Source organism: Nerophis lumbriciformis, linkage group LG01 (assembly GCF_033978685.3).
Source record: "Nerophis lumbriciformis linkage group LG01, RoL_Nlum_v2.1, whole genome shotgun sequence".
NCBI lineage: Eukaryota > Metazoa > Chordata > Actinopteri > Syngnathiformes > Syngnathidae > Nerophis > Nerophis lumbriciformis.
The window spans coordinates 25,214,260-25,237,989 of NC_084548.2; the positions used below are offsets into that span (position 1 = coordinate 25,214,260).

Consider the following 23,730-nt stretch of genomic DNA (forward strand, 5'->3'; position numbering starts at 1 on the left):
AACAAACAAGTGTTTTCCCATTGTGGTAAGGTATTTTCACTTTGATGAAGGCATCCAACATGTCCTGTTGGATTTTTATAGTGACAGCAACGAAACGTCAGAAGCCATAACAAACCAGCTGCTGGCAAAACTTGAGATGTCTGGCTTAGAGGTGAAAAACATGTCTGCATATGCAGCAGACAATGCCAGTGTCAATTGTGGCAAACATAACAGTGTGTATCAGAAGCTGAAACTGAGCCAAAAAGATGTGCTCCCTGCAAACTGTTTGGCCCATATTCTGCATAACGCAACCAGATATGCAGCAAGCAGCCTTGATGTTGATGTGGAAATTTTTTTGTGGCATTTTTCTTTTTATTATATATGTTAACTACATTTAAGTCCACACATGTTATGCTTTGTGGCACTCTGCACTTGAAAAGATTCATCTCAGTGGTCACTTTTTGAACACCACAATGTATTGAATAAATACAAATACTGTTAACAAACACTTGACTTTAATATTTTTTCCTATTCAGCCACACAAACATCATCTTTAAACCACTCAAAATTGTACTATAAATAAGGTATACCAGAGTCCTATGTACACCATAGTAATTTATTGATATGCCGCATAATGTCCTCCTTTTTGGTGTCATGGAAATGGTCACCCTGCACACCATACAAATGAATCAATATACTGAAATAACATACAGTGAAATAATATACAAACTATAATAGTAACAATATGAACAATACAACAGAAACATTTTTGAAAAAATGGACGAGTCCTGAATAGTTTGATATCACCACGCAAGTATTTATCCGTTATTGATACCTTTGCAACGACCCGCCCACCACAAAATGGCCGCGAGTCAGGTGAAGGAGCTTGTTCATTTCCAAAAGCTTGTTTTGTTTATCCATCCATCCATTTCCTACCGCTTGTCCCTCTCGGAGCCTTATTCAATTCAAGATCATTTTAAACAAATACTATTTTCTGTGTTGAATGCTATACTTGCACTGTTCTTCCTATATTTTGTCCATCTGTTACACTGTGACCTGACCAATATATTTAGAATAACTACGGAAAGCTAGACGTGACATATTGTGTCCCAAGAGCAAAACTGCTGATTAGTCACTCAATAAATACGGTATACTTAGTTGAATTAGTTTGAATTACCGTTCTGGTTGAATTCAACTCGGAATTTGAGCTGGGTTTTTATGGGTGAAGTCGCCCCGCCCCCAGTGCTGCTGGAAGTCCATATATCTGTTTAACTCAGCAGAAATATACTTTTACAACAAGAAATAGGCGCCCTGAAGTCCTTGCTAAACATTTAATTGTAAACGTCAGGTGCTACGTACCACTGCGTAACTCACTTTAAAACATTTTAACTGTGCGTCCACGTGTAACCATTTGATCAGTTACGTCATTGCTGTTACCATGGCAATGGCGACGGAAGTAACTTGGGACGGCAACACGCTGGAAACAGCTCAATACAAAGCGCGTTGCCATTTCGACAAGCACATGCATTACGGGTGCCAATCATGGCTGATAATTGTGTTCAAGTCAATCCGCCGTTCGTTGAATTCAAAGACGTGCAGGTGGGCAAAGTTTACAAGACCACCATCATGGCCACTAATGCTGGCAAAGCAATGAGGGAAATATGGTTTGAAAGGCCCAAGCGAAAGGTAAAGTAAGCTATACGGTTTTCAACTGTGTTTTTTTCCCATATGACCACTAATCAGTGCAGTTAATACTGGTGTTGGTATTACTTTATTTGGAACATGCATACAGTCACATGTATTTATATTTACAGTTTGTCATTCTGAAAAGGAGTAGAAGAAGCAGAGCTTAACTCAAGTTTGTTGTCAAATGCCATCTGTATACAATCACATTTGATGTCAAATAAAACAAAATTGTTGTATATGATTACAGAATGTCAAGTTAGAGGTACAAACCCCGTTTCCATATGAGTTGGGAAATTGTGTTAGATGTAAATATAAACGGAATACAATGATTTGCAAATCATTTTCAACCCATATTCAATTGAATGCACTACAAAGACAACATATTTGATGTTCAAACTCATAAACTTTATTTTTTTTTGCAAATAATAATTAACTTAGAATTTCATGGCTGCAACACATGCCGAAGTAGTTGGGAAAGGGAATGTTCACCACTGTGTTACATCACCTTTTCTTTTAACAACACTCAATAAACAATTGGGAACTGAGGAAACTAAATGTTGAAGCTTTGAAAGTGGAATTCTTTCCCATTCTTGTTTTATGAAGAGCTTCAGTCGTTCAACAGTCCGGGGTCTCCGCTGTCGTATTTTACGCTTCATAATGCGCCACACATTTTCGATGGGAGACAGGTCTGGACTGCAGACGAGCCAGGAAAGTACCCGCACTCTTTTTTTTACGAAGCCACGCTGTTGTAACACGTGCTAAATGTGGCTTGGCATTGTCTTGCTGAAATAAGCAGGGGCGTCCATGAAAAAGACGGCGCTTAGATGGCAGCATATGTTGTTCCAAAACCTGTATGTACCTTTCAGCATTAATGGCGCCTTCACAGATGTGTAAGTTACCCATGCCTTGGGCACTAATGCACCCCCATACCATCACAGATGCTGGCTTTTGAACTTTGCGTCGATAACCGTCTGGATGGTTCGCTTCCCCTTTTGTCCGGATGACACGATGTCAAATATTTCCAAAAACAATTTGAAATGTGGACTCGTCAGACCACAGAACACTTTTCCACTTTGCATGAGTCCATCTTAGATGATCTCGGGCCCAGAGAAGCCGGCGACGTTTCTGGATGTTGTTGATAAATGGCTTTCGCTTTGCATAGTAGAGCTTTAACTTGCACTTACAGATGTAGCGACGAACTGTATTTAGGGACAGTGGTTTTCTGAAGTGTTCCTGAGCCCATGTGGTGATATCCTTTAGAGATTGATGTCGGTTTTTGATACATTGCCGTCTGAGGGATCGAAGGTCACGGTCATTCAATGTTGGTTTCCGGCCATGCCGCTTACGTGGAGTTATTTCTCCAGATTCTTTGAACCTTTTGATGATATTATGGACCGTAGATGTTGAAATCCCTAAATTTCTTGCAATTGCACATTGAGAAACGTTGTTCTTAAACTGTTTGACTACTTGCTCACGCAGTTGTGGATAAAGGGGTGTACCTCGCCCCATCCTTTCTTGTGAAAGACTGAGCATTTTTGGGAAGCTCTTTTTATACCCAATCATGGCACCCACCTGTTCCCAATTAGCCTGCACACCTGTGGGATGTTCCAAATAAGTGTTTGATGAGCATTCCTCAACTTTATCAGTATTTATTGCCACCTTTCCCAACTTCTTTGTCACATGTTGCTGGCATCAAATTCTAAAGTTAATGATTATTTGCCAAAAAAAAAAGTTTATCAGTTTGAACATCAAATATGTTGTCTTTGTAACATATTCAACTGAATATGGGTTGAAAATGGTTTGCAAATCATTGTATTCCGTTTATATTTACATCTAACACAATTTCCTAACTCATATGGAAACAGGGTTTGTAGTTTGTGTACTGAAATAATGAAAACTGAATAATTCATACGTTTGATTCTTCTCTGCACACAGCTATGTAACTTCACCCGTAAGAAGCCATTAATATGCTTTGTGCCTGACTTAAATTCAGACGTGCCCAAAATGTGTCCCGATGGCCATTTTCGGCCCGCAGCGCCTTTTTTAATGGCCTTCTGTATATTGTAAAAAAACAAAAAACATTATTGTTGAGATATATTATAAATATGGCTGACAAAATGAACACTCTTAATTAGGGATGTCCGATAATATCGGCCGATAAATGCTTTAAATTTAAAATCGGAAATTATTGGTATCGGTTTCAAAATTATCGATATCGGTTTCAAAAAGTAAAGTTTATTGTTTTTTAAAACGCCGCTGTGTACACGGACGTAGGAAGAAGTACAGAGCGGCAATAAATCTTGAAGGCACTGCCTTTGCATGTTCTCCCCATGACTGTGTGGACAAACACAATTAAATAAACAAAAGTAAGAACTACAATCGGCTCCCATTCAAATCTTTCTTCTCCGTTTAACTAAAAATACAGTAATATCAAAAGGCTACCCTGATGCAGATCCAAATGTCCACCAAAAAGCAGCGCAGAACTGACATGAAAACAAGAGGGAAACATCAAGAACACGAACGAGGGCACATCATTAAACCCTTTTTCGATCACGCTTGCACCTCCTGGTACCCCAGCACCTCCAAAACCCTCAAATCTAGACTCCAAACATCCCAGAACAAGCTAGTCAGATTACTTCTAGACCTCCACCCCAGATCACACCTCACTCCTACCCACTTCTCCAAAGTGGGCTGCCTCAGAGTGGAGGACAGAGTAAAACAACTTGCACTGAGCCTAGTCTATCAAATCCGCTACACTTCCCTGATACCGAAGTACATGTCAAACTACTTCCTTAACGTAAATGACCGCCATAACCACAACACCAGGGGGAGCTCCACTAACCACGTTAAACCCAGATTCCGATCTAACAAAGGTCTTAACTCATTCTCCTTCTATGCCACATCAATATGGAATGCACTCCCAACAGGTGTAAAAGAAAGGGCATCTCTATCCTCCTTCAAAACCGCACTAAAAGAACACCTCCAGGCAACTACAACCCTAGCCTAACCTCCTCCCCCCACCACATCCCACCTCCCCGGATTGTAAATAATCAAATGTATATAATTGTTCTTATGCTTTCTGAGCTCACTATGTTCACTACTTGCTGTACATATCCTACAAAGTCAGACCTACACTGTTTCAATGTCCATTTCTCAGATGATATAATTGTTGATGACTGAAGTGCTGATATCAACCAAATCTAACCCCCCCGCCCCAACCCCTCACCCCTCTCCACATCCCACCCCCCGGATTGTAAATAATGTAAATAATTCAATGTATATACTCTGATGATTAACTTGTGTGATGACTGTATTATGCTGATAGTATATATTTGTACCATGAATTGATTTAAGTGGACCCCGACTTAAACAAGTTGAAAAACTTATTCGGGTGTTACCGTTTAGTGGTCAATTGTACGGAATATGTACTGTACTGTGCAATCTACTAATAAATTAAAGTGGCTTGAGGTGGGGGGGGGTGTAAATATATATAGCTGTAATTCACTGAAATTCAAGTATTTCTTATATATATATATATGTCTCTTCTTCGTTTGTCTGCTTCGTCTCCTTCTTGTTGTGTGTGCAGTTGTGCACTGAGCTCCAAAAGCCGTAGATGTTATGTGACTGGGCCGGCACGCTGTTTATATGGTGGAAAAGCGGACGTGACGACAGGCTGTCCTCACTCAGGTGCGCACATACTTGCCAACCTTGAGACCTCCGAATTCGGGAGATGGGGTCGGGGGGTGGTTTGGTGGTAGCGGGGGTGTATATTGTAGCGTCCCGGAAGAGTTAGTGCTGCAAGGGGTTCTGGGTATTTGGTCTGTTGTGTTTGTGTTGTGTTACGGTGCGGATGTTCTCCCGAAATGTGTTTGTCATTATTGTTTGGTGTGGGTTCACAGTGTGGCACATATTTGTAACAGTGTTAAAGTTGTTTATACGGCCACCCTCAGTGTGACCTGTATGGTTGTTGATCAAGTATGCCTTGCATTCACTTATGTGTGTGTAAAAGCCGCATAAATTATGTGACTTGGCCGGCACGCTGTTTGTATGGAGGAAAAGCGGACATGACGACAGGTTGTAGAGGACGCTAAAGGCAGTGCCTTTAAGGCACGCCCCCAATATTGTTGTCCGGGTGGAAATTCTGAGAAATTCGGTAGAATGGTTGACCCGGGAGATTTTCGGGAGGGGCACTGAAATTCGGGAGTCTCCCGGTAAAATCGGGAGGGTTGGCAAGTGCCCCTGAGTGTGACTGTACATGATACATCTGGTTTGCTCTCCTCTGTGTCAAATCCTCTCCGTCTGCCTGCACGCAGCACGAAGCCCCTCCCCTCTGTCTGTCTGCCTGCACACAGCCCCGCCCCTCTGCGCTGTCTGTCATGATGGTTGCCTAGTTACGCTGCTGACCCCAGCAGGGTGCACCGCGTTTAAAAAAATGTCTACAGCAGATACTCCACCGCGTTCTCAACCTCCAAAGAGAAAACACCTCCAAAAATATGCACTTTTTCTCCTTTTTTTCCTCTTCATCTTTTCATTTAGGTTCACACAAAAAAGTGTTTCATTTTACTATAGTTCTCTTAAAGTGTCCCCAGACAGGCTTTGTTACAGCACTTTATATGCATATACAGGTAAAAGCCAGTAAATTACAATATTTTGAAAAACTTGATTTATTTCAGTAATTGCATTCAAAAGGTGTAACTTGTACATTATATTTATTCATTGCACACAGACTGATGCATTCAAATGTTTATTTCATTTAATTTTGATGATTTGAAGTGGCAACAAATGAAAATCCAAAATTCCGTGTGTCACAAAATTAGAATATTACTTAAGGCTAATACAAAAAAGGGATTTTTAGAAATGTTGGCCAACTGAAAAGTATGAAAATGAAAAATATGAGCATGTACAATACTCAATACTTGGTTGGAGCTCCTTTTGCCTCAATTACTGCGTTAATGCGGCGTGGCATGGAGTCGATGAGTTTCTGGCACTGCTCAGGTGTTATGAGAGCCCAGGTTGCTCTGATAGTGGCCTTCAACTCTTCTGCGTTTTTGGGTCTGGCATTCTGCATCTTCCTTTTCACAATACCCCACAGATTTTCTATGGGGCTAAGGTCAGGGGAGTTGGCGGGCCAATTTAGAACAGAAATACCATGGTCCGTAAACCAGGCACGGATAGATTTTGCGCTGTGTGCAGGCGCCAAGTCCTGTTGGAACTTGAAATCTCCATCTCCATAGAGCAGGTCAGCAGCAGGAAGCATGAAGTGCTCTAAAACTTGCTGGTAGACGGCTGCGTTGACCCTGGATCTCAGGAAACAGAGTGGACCGACACCAGCAGATGACATGGCACCCCAAACCATCACTGATGGTAACTTTACACTAGACTTCAGGCAACGTGGATCCTGTGCCTCTCCTGTCTTCCTCCAGACTCTGGGACCTCGATTTCCAAAGGAAATGCAAAATTTGCATGGTTGGGTGATGGTTTGGGGTGCCATGTCATCTGCTGGTGTCGGTCCACTCTGTTTCCTGAAAAGGAGCTCCAACCAAGTATTGAGTATTGTACATGCTCATATTTTTCATTTTCATACTTTTCAGTTGGCCAACATTTGTAAAAATCCCTTTTTTGTATTAGCCTTAAGTAATATTCTAATTTTGTGACACACGGAATTTTGGATTTTCATTTGTTGCCACTTCAAATCATCAAAATTAAATGAAATACACATTTGAATGCATCAGTCTGTGTGCAATGAATAAATATAATGTACAAGTTACACCTTTTGAATGCAATTACTGAAATAAATCAAGTTTTTCAAAATATTCTAATTTACTGGCTTTTACCTGTAATACAGTATATGCTTAAATTCAGCCTATTCAGTCTATTCAGCCTTTAACATGTATACACACAAGTGTTTCATTTCTTTCCTCTTAAAGTAAAAGTGTCCCCAATTGTTACATTTACAGCACTTTATATACTTACATTTCATTTAAGTATTGTCCTCTTTCAGTAAAGGTGTCCCCAGACAGGCTTTGTTTAATTTACAGCACTTTATATGTATAGAATACAGTAGGCCAGGCCTATGTGCTCAAGTTGAGTCAAGTTACAATACATGGATGTAATAATTTATCTAAACATGTCTACACAAGTTCAAGTGTTTCATTTAGTTTTTTGGGTGTTAAACTGCAAATCTTTGTTTAATTTACAGCACTTTAGCTATGTTCATTGCTAATAAAGCACTTTAAACTTTAAGTATGACTAAATGCTTTCTTGACTTCCCCTTGCTTACTGACCACCATGTGACCCAAGGGGCCAGGGTCCAGAGGCTAATATGGCGTGTGAAATAATGTCAATTAAATCAAAGCATTTAGTTTTGTCATATACAGTATTTTTCGGAGTATAAGTCGCTCTGGTGTACAAGTCGCACCGGCCGAAAATGCATAATAAAGAAGGGAAAAAACATACAAAAGTCGCACTGGAGTATAAGTCGCATATTTTGGGGGAATTCATTTGATAAAACCCAACACCAAGAATATACATTTGAAAGGCAATTTAAAATAAATAAAGAATAGTGAACAACAGGCTGAATAAGTGTACATTATATGACGCTAGGGCTGCAACTAACAACTAATTTGATAATCGATTAATCTGCCAATTATTAATTGATTAATCGATTAATAATCGGATAAAAGAGATTAACAATCGGATAAAAGAGACAAACTACATTTCTATCCTTTCCAGTATTTTATTGGGGGAAAAAACAGCATACTGGCACCATACTTATTTTGATTATTGTTTCTCAGCTGTTTGTAAATGTTGCAGTTTATAAATAAAGGTTTAAAAAAAAAAAAAAAAAAAAGTAGCCTCTGCGCATGCGCATAGCATAGATCCAACGAATCGATGACTAAATTAATCGCCAACTATTTTTATAATCGATTTTGATCGATTTAATCGATTAGTTGTTGCAACCCTATATGACGCATAAATAACCAACTGAGAACGTGCCTGGTATGTTAACGTAACATATTATGGTAAGAGTCATTCAAATAACTATAACATATAGAACATGCTATACGTTTACCAAACAATCTGTCACTCCTAATCGCTAAATCCCATGAAATCGTATACGTCTAGTCTCTTACGTGAATGAGCTAAATAATATTATTTGATATTTTACGGCAATGTGTTAATAATTTCACACATAAGTCGCTCCTGAGTATAAGTCGCACCCCCGGCCAAACTATGAAAAATGCGACTTATAGTCCGAAAAATCGGTACAAGATACACATGTTTCTATGCATTTCCGGGTTTTGGGGAGCAAACCCTCAAATTTCTTTCGGCTGTGCAGTTTCGCCGTGCCGCCGTGAGGAGTGTTCCTTATTTCTAGTTCTGAAAGGTGGAAACCATAGTGAGAAAATAGTATTATTTTGTACATTTTTGTTTTGCTTTTCATGTTTCTTACTCACTTTTTGCAAACGACTAATGACCATTTGTGCAAATTCGATGTCATTATGTCTATTAGAAACGTGCAAATACTTTCCAGTATGTATACGTTTATTTATTTTATATTTATCTTTATATACATTAAAAAATAAGTGATTACATTCCTGTGTTTCTTTCTCTTCTTGCTTTCTTGCAGATATTTAAATTCTCAGCACCCAGATCTGCTAAGAACGTAGCTCCAGGTTTGTCTGTGAGTGGCGTGCTGGAGTTCACCCCGCAGGAAGAAGAGGAGATCAGAGACTGCATTAACATTCACATAGACGTTACACAAACCATCGAAGTGCCTCTTTGGGTGTAAGAAAGCATCTCATTTTTCCAAATAATATACAATATTTGTGGACATCTACTTTTTTGTGTTCATGTAGTTATCCAAGGGCTTGCGCTCTATCCATGGATTTGAAATTAGACTTTGGCTTCCTTTCTGCCAGCGGCCAGATGATGAGCAGACGTCTTCCTATAACCAATAAAGGCTCATCATCAGGTAAATGATCTCTTAATATAAACTCTTTCGGTGGTAGATAGAGTTCACCACTTTCTTAATTTTTACGTCATCTTTGGGGACAATAGAAACTCATTAGAACCCAGACCTATTGGTACATAAAGTATACCACAGACCAAGAGGTACACATTTGGGGGCGGCATGGCGTAGTGGGTAGAGCGGCCGTGCCAGAAACCTGAGGGTTGTGGGTTCGCTCCCCGCCTCTTACCATCCAAATCGCTGCCGTGTCCTTGGGCAGGACACTTCACTCTTGGCCCCAGTGCCGCTCACACTGGTGAATGAATGGTGGTGGTCGGAGGGGCCGCAGGCGCAAACTGGCAGCCACGCTTCCGTCAGTCTACCCCAGGGCAGCTGTGGCTATGAAAGTAGCTTACCACCACTACGTGTGAATGAATGATGGGTTCTCACTTCTCTGTGAAGTGCTTTGAGTGTCTAGAAAAGCGCTATATAAATCTAATCCATTATAAAACATGTTTAAAGAAACACAATTGTGTGCATAGATATCAAATATGTGGAATGTTACACATACTGAACAAAAATATAAACACAATACTTTTGTTTTTGTTCACATTGTTCATGGGTTGAACTCAAATATGTACAACTTTTACTATATACACAAAAGACCTATTCCTCTAAAGTATTGTTCACAAATCTGGCTAAATCTGTGTTAGTGAGCATTTCTTCTTTGCCAAGATAATCTATCCCACCTCACAGGTGTGGCATATCAAGATGCTGAGTAAACAGCATGATTATTGCACAGATGTGCCTTAGGCTGTCCACATTAATAATGTGACCACTATTTGCTTCACGCAGTGCAACACTTCTCCTTCGCATAGAGTTGATCAGTCTGTTGATTGTGGCCTGTGGAATGTTGGTCCACTCTTCAACGGCTATGCGAAGTTGCTGGATTTTGGCAGCTAGGAACTGGAACGCGCTGTCATATACGCCGAGCCACAGCATCCCAAACATGCTCAATGGGTCAAATGTCCAGTGAGTATGCTGGCCATGCAAGAACTGGGATGTTTTCAGCTTCCAGGAATTGTGTACAGATCATCGCAACATGGGGTTGTGCATTGTCATGCTACAACTTGAGGTGATGGTCTCGGTCCTCAATATCTCGTCACAGCATTTCTGTGCATTCAAAATGCCATCAATAAAATGCATAAGTGTTCGTTGTCCATAACATACAGTACGCCTGCCCATACCATAATCCCACTCCCACCATGGGCCACTCGATTCACGTTGACATCAGCAAACCACTCTCCCACACGACGCCACACACGCTGTCTGCCATCTGCTCTGAACAGTGAAAACCGGGACTCATCCGTGAAGAAAACACCTCTCCAACATGCCGTTTACGACGACAAACTGCGGTCAGGTCGAGACACCGATGAGGACGATGAACATGCAGATGAGCTTCCCTGAGACGGTTTCTCAGAGTTTGTGCAGAAATTCTTTAGTTATGCAAAGAAATTGTTGTAGCAGTTGTCGAGGTGGCTGGTCTCAGATGATCATGGAGGTCCTGGGCTGGTGTGGTTACACGTGGTCTGCGGTTGTGAGGCCGGTTGGATGTACTGCCAAATTCTCTGAAACGCCTTTGGAGATGGCTTATGGTAGAGAAATTAACATTCAATTCACGGTTAACAGCTCTGGTGGACATTCCTGCAGTCAACATGCCAACTGTAGACTTTCTCAAAACTTGCGACATTGGGGTGTTGTGCTGTGTGATAAAACTGCACATTTCAGAGTGGCCTTTTATTGTGGGTAGCCTAAGGCGCACCTGGGCAATAATCATACTGTTGATATGCCACACCTATGAAGCGGGATGGATTATCTTGGCAAAGAAGAAATGCTCACTAATACATATTTGTGAACAATATTTGAGAGGAATAGGTATTTTGTGTATATTAAAAAAGTATTAGATCTTTGAGTTCAACTCATGAAAAATTGGAGCAAAAACGAAAGTATTGTGTTTATATTTTTGTTCACTGTAGGTTAACCAGTCATGGTAAATGTATTTCTTGCTTGAAAATAACTCAACTTAACACTTGTTTGTGCTTAGTACCACAAATGTACTTTGAACAAAATAACAAATATTCAAAATAATTTATCGATTAAATTAATTGAGTGTCTAATTAGCATGTTCGCAACAGAATGTAACAACAGTCAGTAATGTTAGTTTTAAGAAATGGCATCATGGCACTTGGGGCGGTATAGCTCGGTTGGTAGAGCGGCTGTGCCAGCAACTTGAGGGTTGCAGGTTCGATCTCCGCTTCCGCCAACCTAGTCACTGCTGTTGTGTCCTTGGGCAAGACACTTTACCCACCTGCTCCCAGTGCCACCCACACTGGTTTAAATGTAACTTAGATATTGGGTTTCACTGTGTAAAGCGCTTTGAGTCACTAGAGAAAAGTGCTATATAAATATAATTCACTTCACTAATTCACTTCACAACCAATATAGCCAAATAACAACAATAGAATATGGCTGGTGCGACAGCAGTGCAGAAATGACCTGTATAATAATAGAAGGGATTAAAAAACATTTAGTAGATGGAAGCCCTTTGATTAAGGGCTATATAAACAAACTTTAATTGTTTGATGCACTAAGTACACGTTTGAAATTATCATCTTTTAGTTACATTTTGGTGTATAAATATGTTAAGTTCGAGTTGCCCTCTCACACAGCAGTTACGTTACATTTATAACTTAGCTACCTGCAGTGGTGCTCCTGCTGCTTCTCCAAAGTGACCAACACCTATTGTAAGATTTGTTTTCACGCTCTGAATTTACACACCAGGTGAAGAACAGCTGATTTGATTAGCTACTGCCGTACCACCACGTGACTCACATTCCGGCATGTTACACCATAGTTACAAAACTACAACTCTACAAACAGTACTAGCTGATTCGACAGTGTGCTTTCTGGGCTCCCTGCAAGACATGCGCCAAGTTTGCAATAGATCTGAGACTCTTAAGACCCGCGGAAACTCTGTATCACTAGTTGCTTGCTTGTTTGTAGTGGAGGAGCAGACGGCTAACTGATTAGCTCACTACCAACAATGCCATGTTGCGTTATGTTTCTTTGGATTAAACAATAATTTGGAAATTTCTAATTACCTTTTCCCTCTCTTGCCTGATGTCCATGAGCTGAATGTTGCTTTGTTGTCGGGAGGGGAAAGGCAATGTACACACTACTGAAATCCTCTCATACACTACTGAAATCCTCTCACACACTCTACTGAAATGTTTTTCTCTTATACGCACAACTGAAATCCTCTCATACACACAACTGAAATTGAGAGAATTTCAGTTGTGTGTGTGAGAGGAAATTGAGAGAATTTCAGTAGTGTGTGAGAGGATTTCAGTAGCGTGCATGAGAGACAAAAAAATATCAGTAGTGTGTTAGAGAGGTATTTCTGAATAATGTCCCGAATGACCCCTCATAAACATGCTTCCAATTGTTCGTACACACTTGTAGTGTTGCCAACTTTACTACAAAATAAGGGACATGTAAATAATGCCATGGTGGTGTCAACATGATGTGGGAATACAGAGTAGGCTTATATTAATATTCTGATTCAGCTGGAGATACAGAAAGCGTGTATGTTCCCTTGATTCCTTACTGTATTATTGTATAACGGAAACTTCAAAGAAAACACAATTTAGCCGTTTACTGGGGCTGTGAAACCTATGTCAGTTAGCCTCACCGAAAAGAAAACTGCACAGACATGTCTTTTTTTAATTGTAGTTTTATTTACATTTAATTTGTATTATTTTTTTATCTTGTTCTTGTATTTTTAACCTGTTCTGCAGCCGCTGAAACAAAACTCAGAACCATACACAATACTGCTGTCGCTAGAATATTTTTTTGTTGGTTATTCTGCGATATTCTTCACATGTGTGCGCGTGTGTGTGCGCGTGTGCGTGTGTGTGTGTTTTTTGAAGGTGTATTCCATGTGCTGCACAGTGGAGATTCTTCCATCCGACTCTCACCCTGCACTGGAGTCGTATCGGCTGGTGCTACCAAGTGGCTGAAAGTTGAATTACTTGCTGACAGACCCAAAAACGTTGATGAGAAGTTAATGTAAGATTTGGTTTTTGCTACATTTCAACAGTTTCTGCAGGTTATTAATTTTAGTTAATTGCACAGTGACACGCACAATGCTCCTTCTAGGGAGGCTTTCTGTATGGGGTCCCTGTTTTTTTATGCTCAGCGCTCATTTGGTGCCCTATACATGTGGTATACCGCCCACAATGCTGCTCATATAAAGTGGATAGTCACACCCATACTGTGGCGATCTTGAGTCACACAGGAAATTGTCACAGCCAGGCTAATCTCAATTTGTAAACTATGTGTGTTTGGCAAACAGTCAATCACACCGCAGAAAATAACGTTGGGTCATCAACTCAGACCACTATCTCTCGCGGTGTGATCAACACAAACACAAGGCATGCTGGGAAGCCCCTGCACACACTTTTTTAACATGCTATAATAAATAATACATTATCCTAATATTACTCTTATTTATTATTATTATATCTGCAGCAACTAATGCAGGACAAACCCTCACATGTTATATCACTGGAAAGGTCTCCTGATGAGAAGTGTGCTATTCGAAATGTGTTATAATTTGTCAAAATTCTTTGTTAAAAATGGCGATGTAATTTACGACCAAAGTTGAAAACAGGTCACTTGATGAGAAGCCCACCGAATAGACATGCTATATCACCAGATATATCACATTGTATATATCTGTATATGCACCTTTTACATGGCTCTGCACCACAATGTGATGCATTTACTAAAACGCACTATTGACAAACGTAACCGTCTTGTTAGAATAAATAAATGTTTCTAATTTTGCGTCTCTAGGGTCAGGCTTCAAGGCTGCTCTCCTGTGGCTCTCAATATTAAGGCTCAGGTGGTTGACCAGCATCTTGAGATCTTGGACACACAGGTACTACAGCCAGTTATTGTGTTTACTGTGATGTAGGGCTGTCTTTGACTAAGGATTTTCATAGTCAAATCTGATTTGTTAGATTTAGTTTTTTAAAGGGAGAAATAAACTGTTATGATGTGTAGTACTGTTTACGGTCTAGTCAAGGTGACTCATGCAGATCTAGCCGCTGTAAGGTATTTTTTCCAACGTTATTCGAATAAATAACGAATACTGTCTTTCATTGAATTTAGCAAAACAAAGATCTCAATTGCGACTTTTTTTTTACCTCATAAAAGGCAAAACCACACTGATAGACCCCAAACTCTCTTGGAGGGAGGAGTGGGTTTAATGTTGGACGATTCGACTGCGAGGTTGATAGTCAAATCAGACTCCTACGATTAGAATCGTTGAATCTCCGACTATTCACAGCCAGCCCTACTGTTATGTATTTTGTCATTGTGTGAATATACTTGCTTTGCAACATTCTACAGGGAGTATCTCTGTCCTGCCTGTGGTTCGGACCCGCCTACTTTGGGACATCTTGTGTGGAACGTGTGGTCTTAAACAACAACGGGCCTGATGCATGTGACTGGGTTTGCTTGCTTAAGGAGTCTGCTGCTGGGACCGAAAACGTAAGTCATGTGGTATGAAGGAAGCAAGACAAAAAAATAATAACATCAGTTAAGGTCCTATTCTCCCATTCTCCCAAGTGTTTATCTATGCGCATATATCCCTTATTCATATTCGTATTATCCTGCCTCTGGACCAGGGCCGTAACCAGGATTTCACAAATACCAAGGTTAAAATCACGCTGAAATCATGGGCATCCCAGCACCATATGAATAATATTTGAGCAACGCAATGAACAATCCACTTAAAAAAAAAAATACTATGCTGAAGTTTAGCGTATTAAACAATTTAAACATCATTAAAACATAAATTTAAAAACATTGGATTATTTCAAGGCTGAAAAATGAAAAAAGTTTAAAATTAATTACTGGTTCTTGCTCTAATCAAAACAAATTTTGGTCTCTTTCGGAATTGAAACTAAACCACTTTTGCACGATCTTGCAAACGATCGACTCGCAACTGCGAATCGGTTCTCATTGTTTAAAATAGCCGTTTAAAAGACACCACTTGTTTGTGAACATCACATCTTCAACAGGTACAGACAGGTAACTCTATGACAATGGGGCCGAGACTCAAAACCAGATATAACTTCTACGCTAAGTCGACAAATCGGCGCCAATGTCAGACGCATGTTGGCCAACGATAGCTGTTGTCACAGTCACATGGACCCTATTAGTTGCCCAATATAGAAACCCCGTTTCCATATGAGTTGGGAAATTGTGTTAGATGTAAATATAAACGGAATACAATGATTTGCAAATCATTTTCAAACCATATTCAGTTGAATATGCTACAAAGACAACATATTTGATGTTCAAACTGATAAACATTTTTTTTTGCAAATAATCACTAACTTTAGAATTTGATGCCAGCAACACGTGACAAAGAAGTTGGGAAAGGTGGCAATAAATACTGATAAAGTTGAGGAATGCTCATCTAACATTATTTGGAACATCCCACAGGTGTGCAGGCTAATTGGGAACAGGTGGGTGCCATGATTGGGTATAAAAACAGCGTCCCAAAAAATTCTCAGTCTTTCACAAGAAAGGATGGGGCGAGGTACACCCCTTTGTCCACAACTGCGTGAGCAAATAGTCAAACAGTTTAAGAACAAAGTTTCTCAAAATGCAATTGCAAGAAATGTAGGGATTTCAACATCTACGGTCCATAATATCATCAAAAGGTTCAGAGAATCTGGAGAAATCACTCCACGTAAGCGGCATGGCCGGAAATCAACATTGAACGGCACTGTATCAAAAACCGACATCAATCTCTAAAGGATATCACCACATGGGCTCAGGAACACTTCAGAAAACCACTGTCACTAAATACAGTTCGTCGCTACATCTGTAAGTGCAAGTTAAAGCTCTACTATGCAAAGCGAAAGCCATTTATCAACAACATCCAGAAACGCCGCCGGCTTCTCTGGGCCCGAGATCATCTAAGATGGACTGATGCAAAGTGGAAAAGTGTTCTGTGGTCGGACGAGTCCACATTTCAAATTGTTTTTGGAAATTTCCGACATTGTGTCATCCGGACCAAAGGGGAAGCGAACCATCCAGACTGTTATCGACGCAAAGTTCAAAAGCCAGCATCTGTGATGGTATGGGGGTGCATTAGTGCCCAAGGCATGGGTAACCTACACATCTGTGAAGGCACCATTAATGCTGAAAGGTACATACAGGTTTTGGAACAACATATGCTGCCATCTAAGTGCCGTCATTTTCATGGACACCCCTGCTTATTTCAGCAAGACAAAGCCAAGCCACATTCAGCACGTGTTACAACAGCGTGGCTTCGTAAAAAAAGAGTGCGGGTACTTTCCTGGCTCGCCTGCAGTCCAGACCTGTCTCCCATCGAAAATGTGTGGCGCATTATAAAGCGTAAAATACGACAGCGGAGACCCCAGACTGTTGAACGACTGAAGCTCTACATAAAACAAGAATGGGAAAGAATTCCACTTTCAAAGCTTCAACAATTAGTTTCCTCAGTTCCCAATCGTTTATTGAGTGTTGTTAAAAGGAAAGGCCATGTAACACAGAGGTGAACATGCACTTTCCCAACTACTTTGGCATGTGTTGCAGCCATGAAATTCTAAGTTAATTATTATTTGCAAAAAAAAAAAAGTTTATGAGTTTTAACATCAAATGTCTTGTCTTTGTAGTGCATTCAATTGAATATGGGTTGAAAAGAATTTTCAAATCATTGTATTCCGTTTATATTTGCATCTAACACAATTTCCCAACTCATATGGAAACGGGGTTTGTATGATATTATGCACCAATACATGTGCATGAAGTAGCCAACTTTTGTACAAAGGAATTGACGTAACTGAGGTGACATAAGATGAATGACATAACATTTGAGAAATTATCAGCATTATTCTATCAAGTTCTAAATTAATGGGTTCTCACTGAAACTGAATGGTAAGACCTCTGAATAATACTTACCTGTCTACTCTAAGTGAGGAAATGGGTCAGTTGAAATGAATGTGATGCTTCTTTTTAGGGTGAAAATCTTGACAAGAGCACAGACGCCGCCCTGCTAGCCAAAATTCAAAATTTCAGTCCAGCCACCCCAATCTTATCTTCGGTATTGGAGTGTATTCCAAACCAAGGCCACCTGGGACCATATAAGAAAACTACTGTGGCAGTCCGCTTCAGTCCCATTGCTCATAGGTAAACTTGAAAATGAGTAGTGAAAACACACTCACCATTACATTATCAAGGAGATGAAAATAACCTTTTTTAATTTCCTTTCCTCAGATTACGTCAGAAGAAGAGTGATCGCCAAGCAACCCGGCAGGACTATTGTCTTTTTCTGCACTTTGACTCAGTTAGAAGTAAACATGGCTTCACTCACCCAAATGGTACGCAAATTAAAGTACTATTTTGGTGCTTTTGTAAACATTTAAATTTGACAGACATTTTACTTCCTATTCAATGCAAAGTAAGTTTAAAAATGAAAGCATGGTAGTATTATTCTGGATTGTTAGCCACTGTGAGTAAGATTTGTGCATGTATTTAACTCTATTGTTATTGTATTGTTGACATACAAAACATTACCGCAGCAGCTCTGTTAGAGCAGTGGTTCTCAAATGGGGGTACGCGTACCCCTGCGGGTACTTGAAGGTATGCCAAGGGGTACGTGGGATTTTTTTTAAATGTCTGTCAAAAAGAACTGTGAAAAGAAATGCAACAATGCAATATTCAGTGTTGACAGCTAGATTGTGGACATGTTCCATAAATATTGATGTTAAAGATTTATTTTTTTGTGAAGAAATGTTTAGAATTAAGTTCATGAATCCAGATGGATCTCTTTTACAATCCCCAAAAAGGGCACTTTAAGTTGATGATTACTTCTATGTGTAGAAATCTTTATTTATAATTGAATCACTTGTTTATTTTTCAACAAGTTTTTAGTTATTTTTATATCTTTTTTTCCAAATATTTCAAGAAAGACCACAACAAATGAGCAATATTTTGCACTGTTATACAATTTAATAAATCAGAAACTGATGACATAGTGCTGTATTTTACTTCTTTATATATTTTTTTCAACCAAAAATGCTTTGCTCTGATTAGGGGGTACCTGAATTCAAAAAAAATTCACAGGGGGTACATCACTGAAAAAAGGTTGAGAACCACTCTGTTAGAGTATAACATATGACACTATGAAATATGAAAACACAAAAATCAAAGTAAAACATGCACAAATGATGTAAAACAATGCCAGCAATTTTTTAAACTACCGTTGGTTAAAAATCTTTAATAGGACCCATTCCAACAGGGTATTTTGGTGTGGGTTATGTTGACAACCACTCATGTAATTGTTAATTAGCCAATTTGAAAGGCGTTGACATGAACAGGTTCCACTGTATTTACTATTATCAGTAACATTTTTACATTCTTACGGTTGGTAACAGAAACTGTGTTGATTTTCATTAGACTGTGCAAAGGTACCCACATCTGAACTAGTTCCTGAAGGGTTTCGGTAAAAAACAGTGTCCACTGCAGTAGACATTTGTTTGTTACACATTTTGGAAATAAAATAGCCAAAGGGTCCATTGCAAAGGACATTGGGTGTCAGGAGGATATACTTTGTCACAAACGTTCTCTTGGCTTGTCTCTCGACAGGTAGCAGCATTGTTGAGCTAGCAGTGACAGGCTCCGGGCTGCCTGTTGCTCTGCGTCCAAATCCATCAGAGAGTTTTGACTTCTCCACCTGCAATGTGGGCCATCGTGCAGAACGCCTTTGTGTGCTGCAGAACCTATGCCCACACCTTTCTGTCAACTTTCGATTCCGCAGGTTAGCGCATTTCAGCAGCGAACCCTCCTCCGGCACCATTGCCCCTGCACAGTGTCAGGTAATACCAAGAGTTGTTGTTAAAGCACAGTATTGTAGTCAAATGGTGTGTTCTGTATGTTGCTTTCGCAGGATGTAGTTTTGTATTTCAACGCACGGCAGCAAGGAAAGTTCCAAATGTGTCAGAAACTTGATGTTTTGGGGTATGTTGTTGGCCGAAGAGGTAATGACACCAGTGAGGATGACGCTAAACTCAAGTTTGGCAGCTTCTACACCATTAATCTACATTTATCAGCGATCGGCAAAATTGCGTTGATGCTACCTGTGCCTAAATTAAATCCCGGTAAGTAATAGAAAATATTTGATTGTATTAAAGGGGCTGTTTGCAACCTTTACGCATATGCTTAGAGGGTGCTAACTTTTTAAAGTGTTGTAAGTAGAGATGTCCGATAATATCGGCCGATAAATGCTTTAAAATTTAATATCGGAAATTATCGGTATCTTTTTTTTAATTATCGGTACCGGTTTTTATTTTTTTTATTTTTTATTTTTATTTTTTTAAATTAAATCAACATAAAAAAAAAACCAAGATACACTTACAATTAGTGCACCAACCCTAAAAAACTCCCTCCCCCATTCACACTCATTCACACAAAAAGGTTGTTTCTTTCTGTTATTAATATTCTGGTTCCTACATTATATATCAATACAGTCTGCAAGGGATACAGTCCGTAAGCACACATGATTGTGCGTGCTGCTGGTCCACTAATAGTACTAACCTTTAGCAGTTAATTTGACTCATTTTCATAAATTACTAGTTTCTATGTAACTGTTTTTATATTGGTTTACTTTCTTTTTTATTCAAGAAAATGTTTTTAATTTATTTATCTTATTTTATTTTTTTTATTTTTTTTAAAAAGGACCTTATCTTCACCATACCTTGTTGTCCAAATTAGGCATAATAATGTGTTAATTCCACGACTGTATATATTGGTATCGGTTGATATCGGTATCGGTTGATATCAGTATCGGTAATTAAAGAGTTGGACAATATTGGAATATCGGATATCGGCGAAAAGCCATTATCGGACATCCCTAGTGGTAAGCATTATACCTCACCCTCTCCCGGCTTTCATCATGTGATGAAGTATCTATGGAAATATGGACAGAAATGTAAAATATATCAACATAGTAATTAGAATTTTTAGATAAAATTTAAAATGAGGCTTGATTTGACATTACTGCTTCTGACCTACACTATGCAGGGTGTTTGTGGACAAATAAATACACAAATAATATGCATATATTTTTACAAAACAATACAACCCCATTAATAATTAATACACACAGAACAAAAACAAATTCAATTAATGAATTACTTAGAAAATATTCAAAACATAACGCTAATGACTTCAACGTGACGGCACTGAGCCGTGGGGCTGTTATTATTAAATATTTTAATTGTTTAATTTAAACTATTCTATATAACATATTCTGTCTGTAATAAACGTTTTATTCTTAAAAACGAATTCTTATGAAGTAAAAGTTAAAGTTACTATTGATTTCTTTGTTGTATTTATGAAGTAAATACCTCTGCCATCAGGTGTATGTAATAGCCAGGGTTGGTTTAGTTCAGGGGTCTCCAAATTTTTTGACTCGGGGGCCGCATTGAGTTAAAAAAATTTGGCCGGGGGCTGGACTGTGTGGGTGTGTGTGTGTGTGTGTGTGTGTGTGTGTGTGTGTGTGTGTGTGTGTGTGTGTGTATATACATATATATATATATATATATATATATATATATATATATATATATATATATATATTAGAGATGCGCGGATAGGCAATTATTTCATCCGCAACCGCATCAGAAAGTCGTCAACCATCCGCCATCCACCCGATCTAACATTTAATCAAACCCGCACCCGCCCGCACCCGCCCGTTGTTATATATCTAATATAGACGATGCAAGGCATTAGTGAGGTTATAAAGCTTTTGCCTGTTAAAGAAAGGAGACTGATCCAATGCAGCACAGACATTCAATGCGTGCCACGCTGTCACGGCCCAGACGCACACCAGTGCGCAATCATATGGGAGCCGCGCTGAGCGCACCTCCAAACGCGTGGAGGTGCGATGTCCCTCGCACCAGCGGTGGCTCCACCCAGGCTCGCGCCCGAGGCTTCAGCGCGCACCGCGGCGGCCATCCTACTTGTCGCGGCCTAGCCCTCGCGGCTCTCGCTGCCGGCGACGGCCGGGTATGGGCCCGACGCTCCAGCGCCATCCATTTTCAGGGCTAGTTGATTCGGCAGGTGGGTTGTTACACACTCCTTAGCGGGTTCCGACTTCCATGGCCACCGTCCTGCTGTCTATATCAACCAGGGTGAGCCCCACCCCTTTCGTGAGCGCACTGCGCGCGGAGTGACCCCTGTTACGCGCCCCCGGCAACGGGGGTGGCGGTCAGGTAAGCTGCGCGGGCGGAGCGCGCGGAGTGACCCCTGTTACGAGCCTCCGGCCACGGGGGTGGCGGGCAGGTAAGCTGCTTACCTGCTGCGCGTGACACCGGCCGCGGCGAAGGCGGACGAGGCGGGGTGTCGGTGCGGTGGGCGCGGTGGTGACCCTGGACGTGCGTCGGGCCCTTCTCGCGGATCACCTCAGCTACGGCTCCCGGTGGGGCCCTCTCGGGGGAAGGGGCCTCGGTTCCTGACCCCGGCGAGGCGTCCCTTCTCCGCTCCGTAAAAGTGTCCATCTCTTTTTTTTTTTCTTCTTCTGTTGTGGCATATGCTGCAGGTGCCTGCTCGTTTTTCGTATGTGGGTAACAACATTTAACTATGTATATATATATTTCCGAATTGGTTTAACTGCCACCCGGCTGAATCTATTTAAAATCTTTTTTTTTTTTATTTAAACCCCCCGACCCGACCCGCGGATAAAATCAAATTTTTTTTAATTTCAACCGCCCGATCCGCGGATAATCCGCGGATAATCCGCGGACTCCGCGGTTGTGTCCGCAAACCGCGCATCTCTAATATATATATATATATATATATATATATATATATATATATATATATATATATATATATATATTCCTCGACACTAATTGACTAAAAGACCACTTGCCGCGATGATATCATGTTATCGATGGGAAAATGCATTTTTTGACATTATGATTTGCCTGAGCGGCTAGGAGAACCCGAGAGTAACAAGCGGTAGACAATGGATTAGAAAGGACAAATTAAAAAAAATAAAAACTTGAGACTTCCCGCGGGACGGATTTTGGACGCTGGCGGGCCAAAGTTTGGGGACCACTGGTTTAGTTCAGTAGTTACTTGCAACATAACTCAAAAAGTTATTAGCAGATTTTGATGAAACTGCCAGAAAAGGTTAAATTGGATGGGGAACAAGTGATTCGATTTTGGGGGTGATCCAGATCATTTATTTTACGTTACCTTACGTTTACATTACTTTTCTGTGTTTATGCTACATCCAAAGAGAAAAAGACAGTGTGACTGACAAGAGGGTTCACTAATTCCACTCTGTTATAGCGCAAACATCCCCAAATGTTGACACCTATGCAAAGAGTGAACTCCCTTGCAGCCTGTTTGAAAATGAACAAAACAAACAAACATGCACAGACGTGCCTATTTCATTTATCCTTTGATTTGCTGAGGTTTGTTTCTCTGTTAATTCGTTAGCAATATAACTCTAAACTTTATGGGCGGATTGTGATTAAAATTTCAGGGCATGTCGGAAATGGGAATTGGATCAAGTGATTAGATTTTGGGGGTGCAAAATCACCGTCTTTATTCTGTATTTTTAAAGGATTCTTTACTATTGATAGATACGTCCTGCTGGAGGTGTGCATTCTCTTAGTACTTTTAAATTTATGTGATGTACATTATTTATATTATATGTCAATGCAAACATAATTATTGGCTACTTTTTCAGGTATTACACCACAAGTGACCAATCCGAGCGGATCACGTCCTCGCGTTCCATCTTCTGAGTTGCCCCGCTGCTATGGGATGGTGCGTGCTGCTGTGCTCAACGCCTGCAAGACCACTTTCCACATGCATCACAGAAAGGGTCCAAAGTCAGATGGTGAAGTTTATGTGGCTATGCCGAATGACCGGTCCAGCAGTGTCCGACCATCCTCACCACACACACAATACAGGTAGCGTTAGGAACACTCACCTCA

General features: G+C 40.2%; 1 protein-coding gene across 1 annotated transcript in view; it reads left to right on the forward strand.

Annotated features, from left to right (window-relative positions):
- The first annotated feature begins 1,471 nt into the window (after window positions 1-1,471).
- Window positions 1,472-23,730, forward strand: part of LOC133617766 (cilia- and flagella-associated protein 47-like) — a 165,910-nt gene continuing 143,651 nt past the window's right edge. Inside the window, exons 1-11 of the mRNA XM_061977973.1 lie at window positions 1,472-1,665; window positions 9,296-9,453; window positions 9,525-9,640; window positions 13,606-13,744; window positions 14,534-14,618; window positions 15,092-15,232; window positions 17,739-17,908; window positions 17,996-18,099; window positions 19,367-19,596; window positions 19,668-19,878; window positions 23,481-23,706. Coding sequence (XP_061833957.1) covers window positions 1,522-1,665; window positions 9,296-9,453; window positions 9,525-9,640; window positions 13,606-13,744; window positions 14,534-14,618; window positions 15,092-15,232; window positions 17,739-17,908; window positions 17,996-18,099; window positions 19,367-19,596; window positions 19,668-19,878; window positions 23,481-23,706 — 1,724 coding nt within the window. The 5' untranslated portion in view covers window positions 1,472-1,521. The remainder of the gene's footprint in view (window positions 1,666-9,295; window positions 9,454-9,524; window positions 9,641-13,605; window positions 13,745-14,533; window positions 14,619-15,091; window positions 15,233-17,738; window positions 17,909-17,995; window positions 18,100-19,366; window positions 19,597-19,667; window positions 19,879-23,480; window positions 23,707-23,730) is intronic.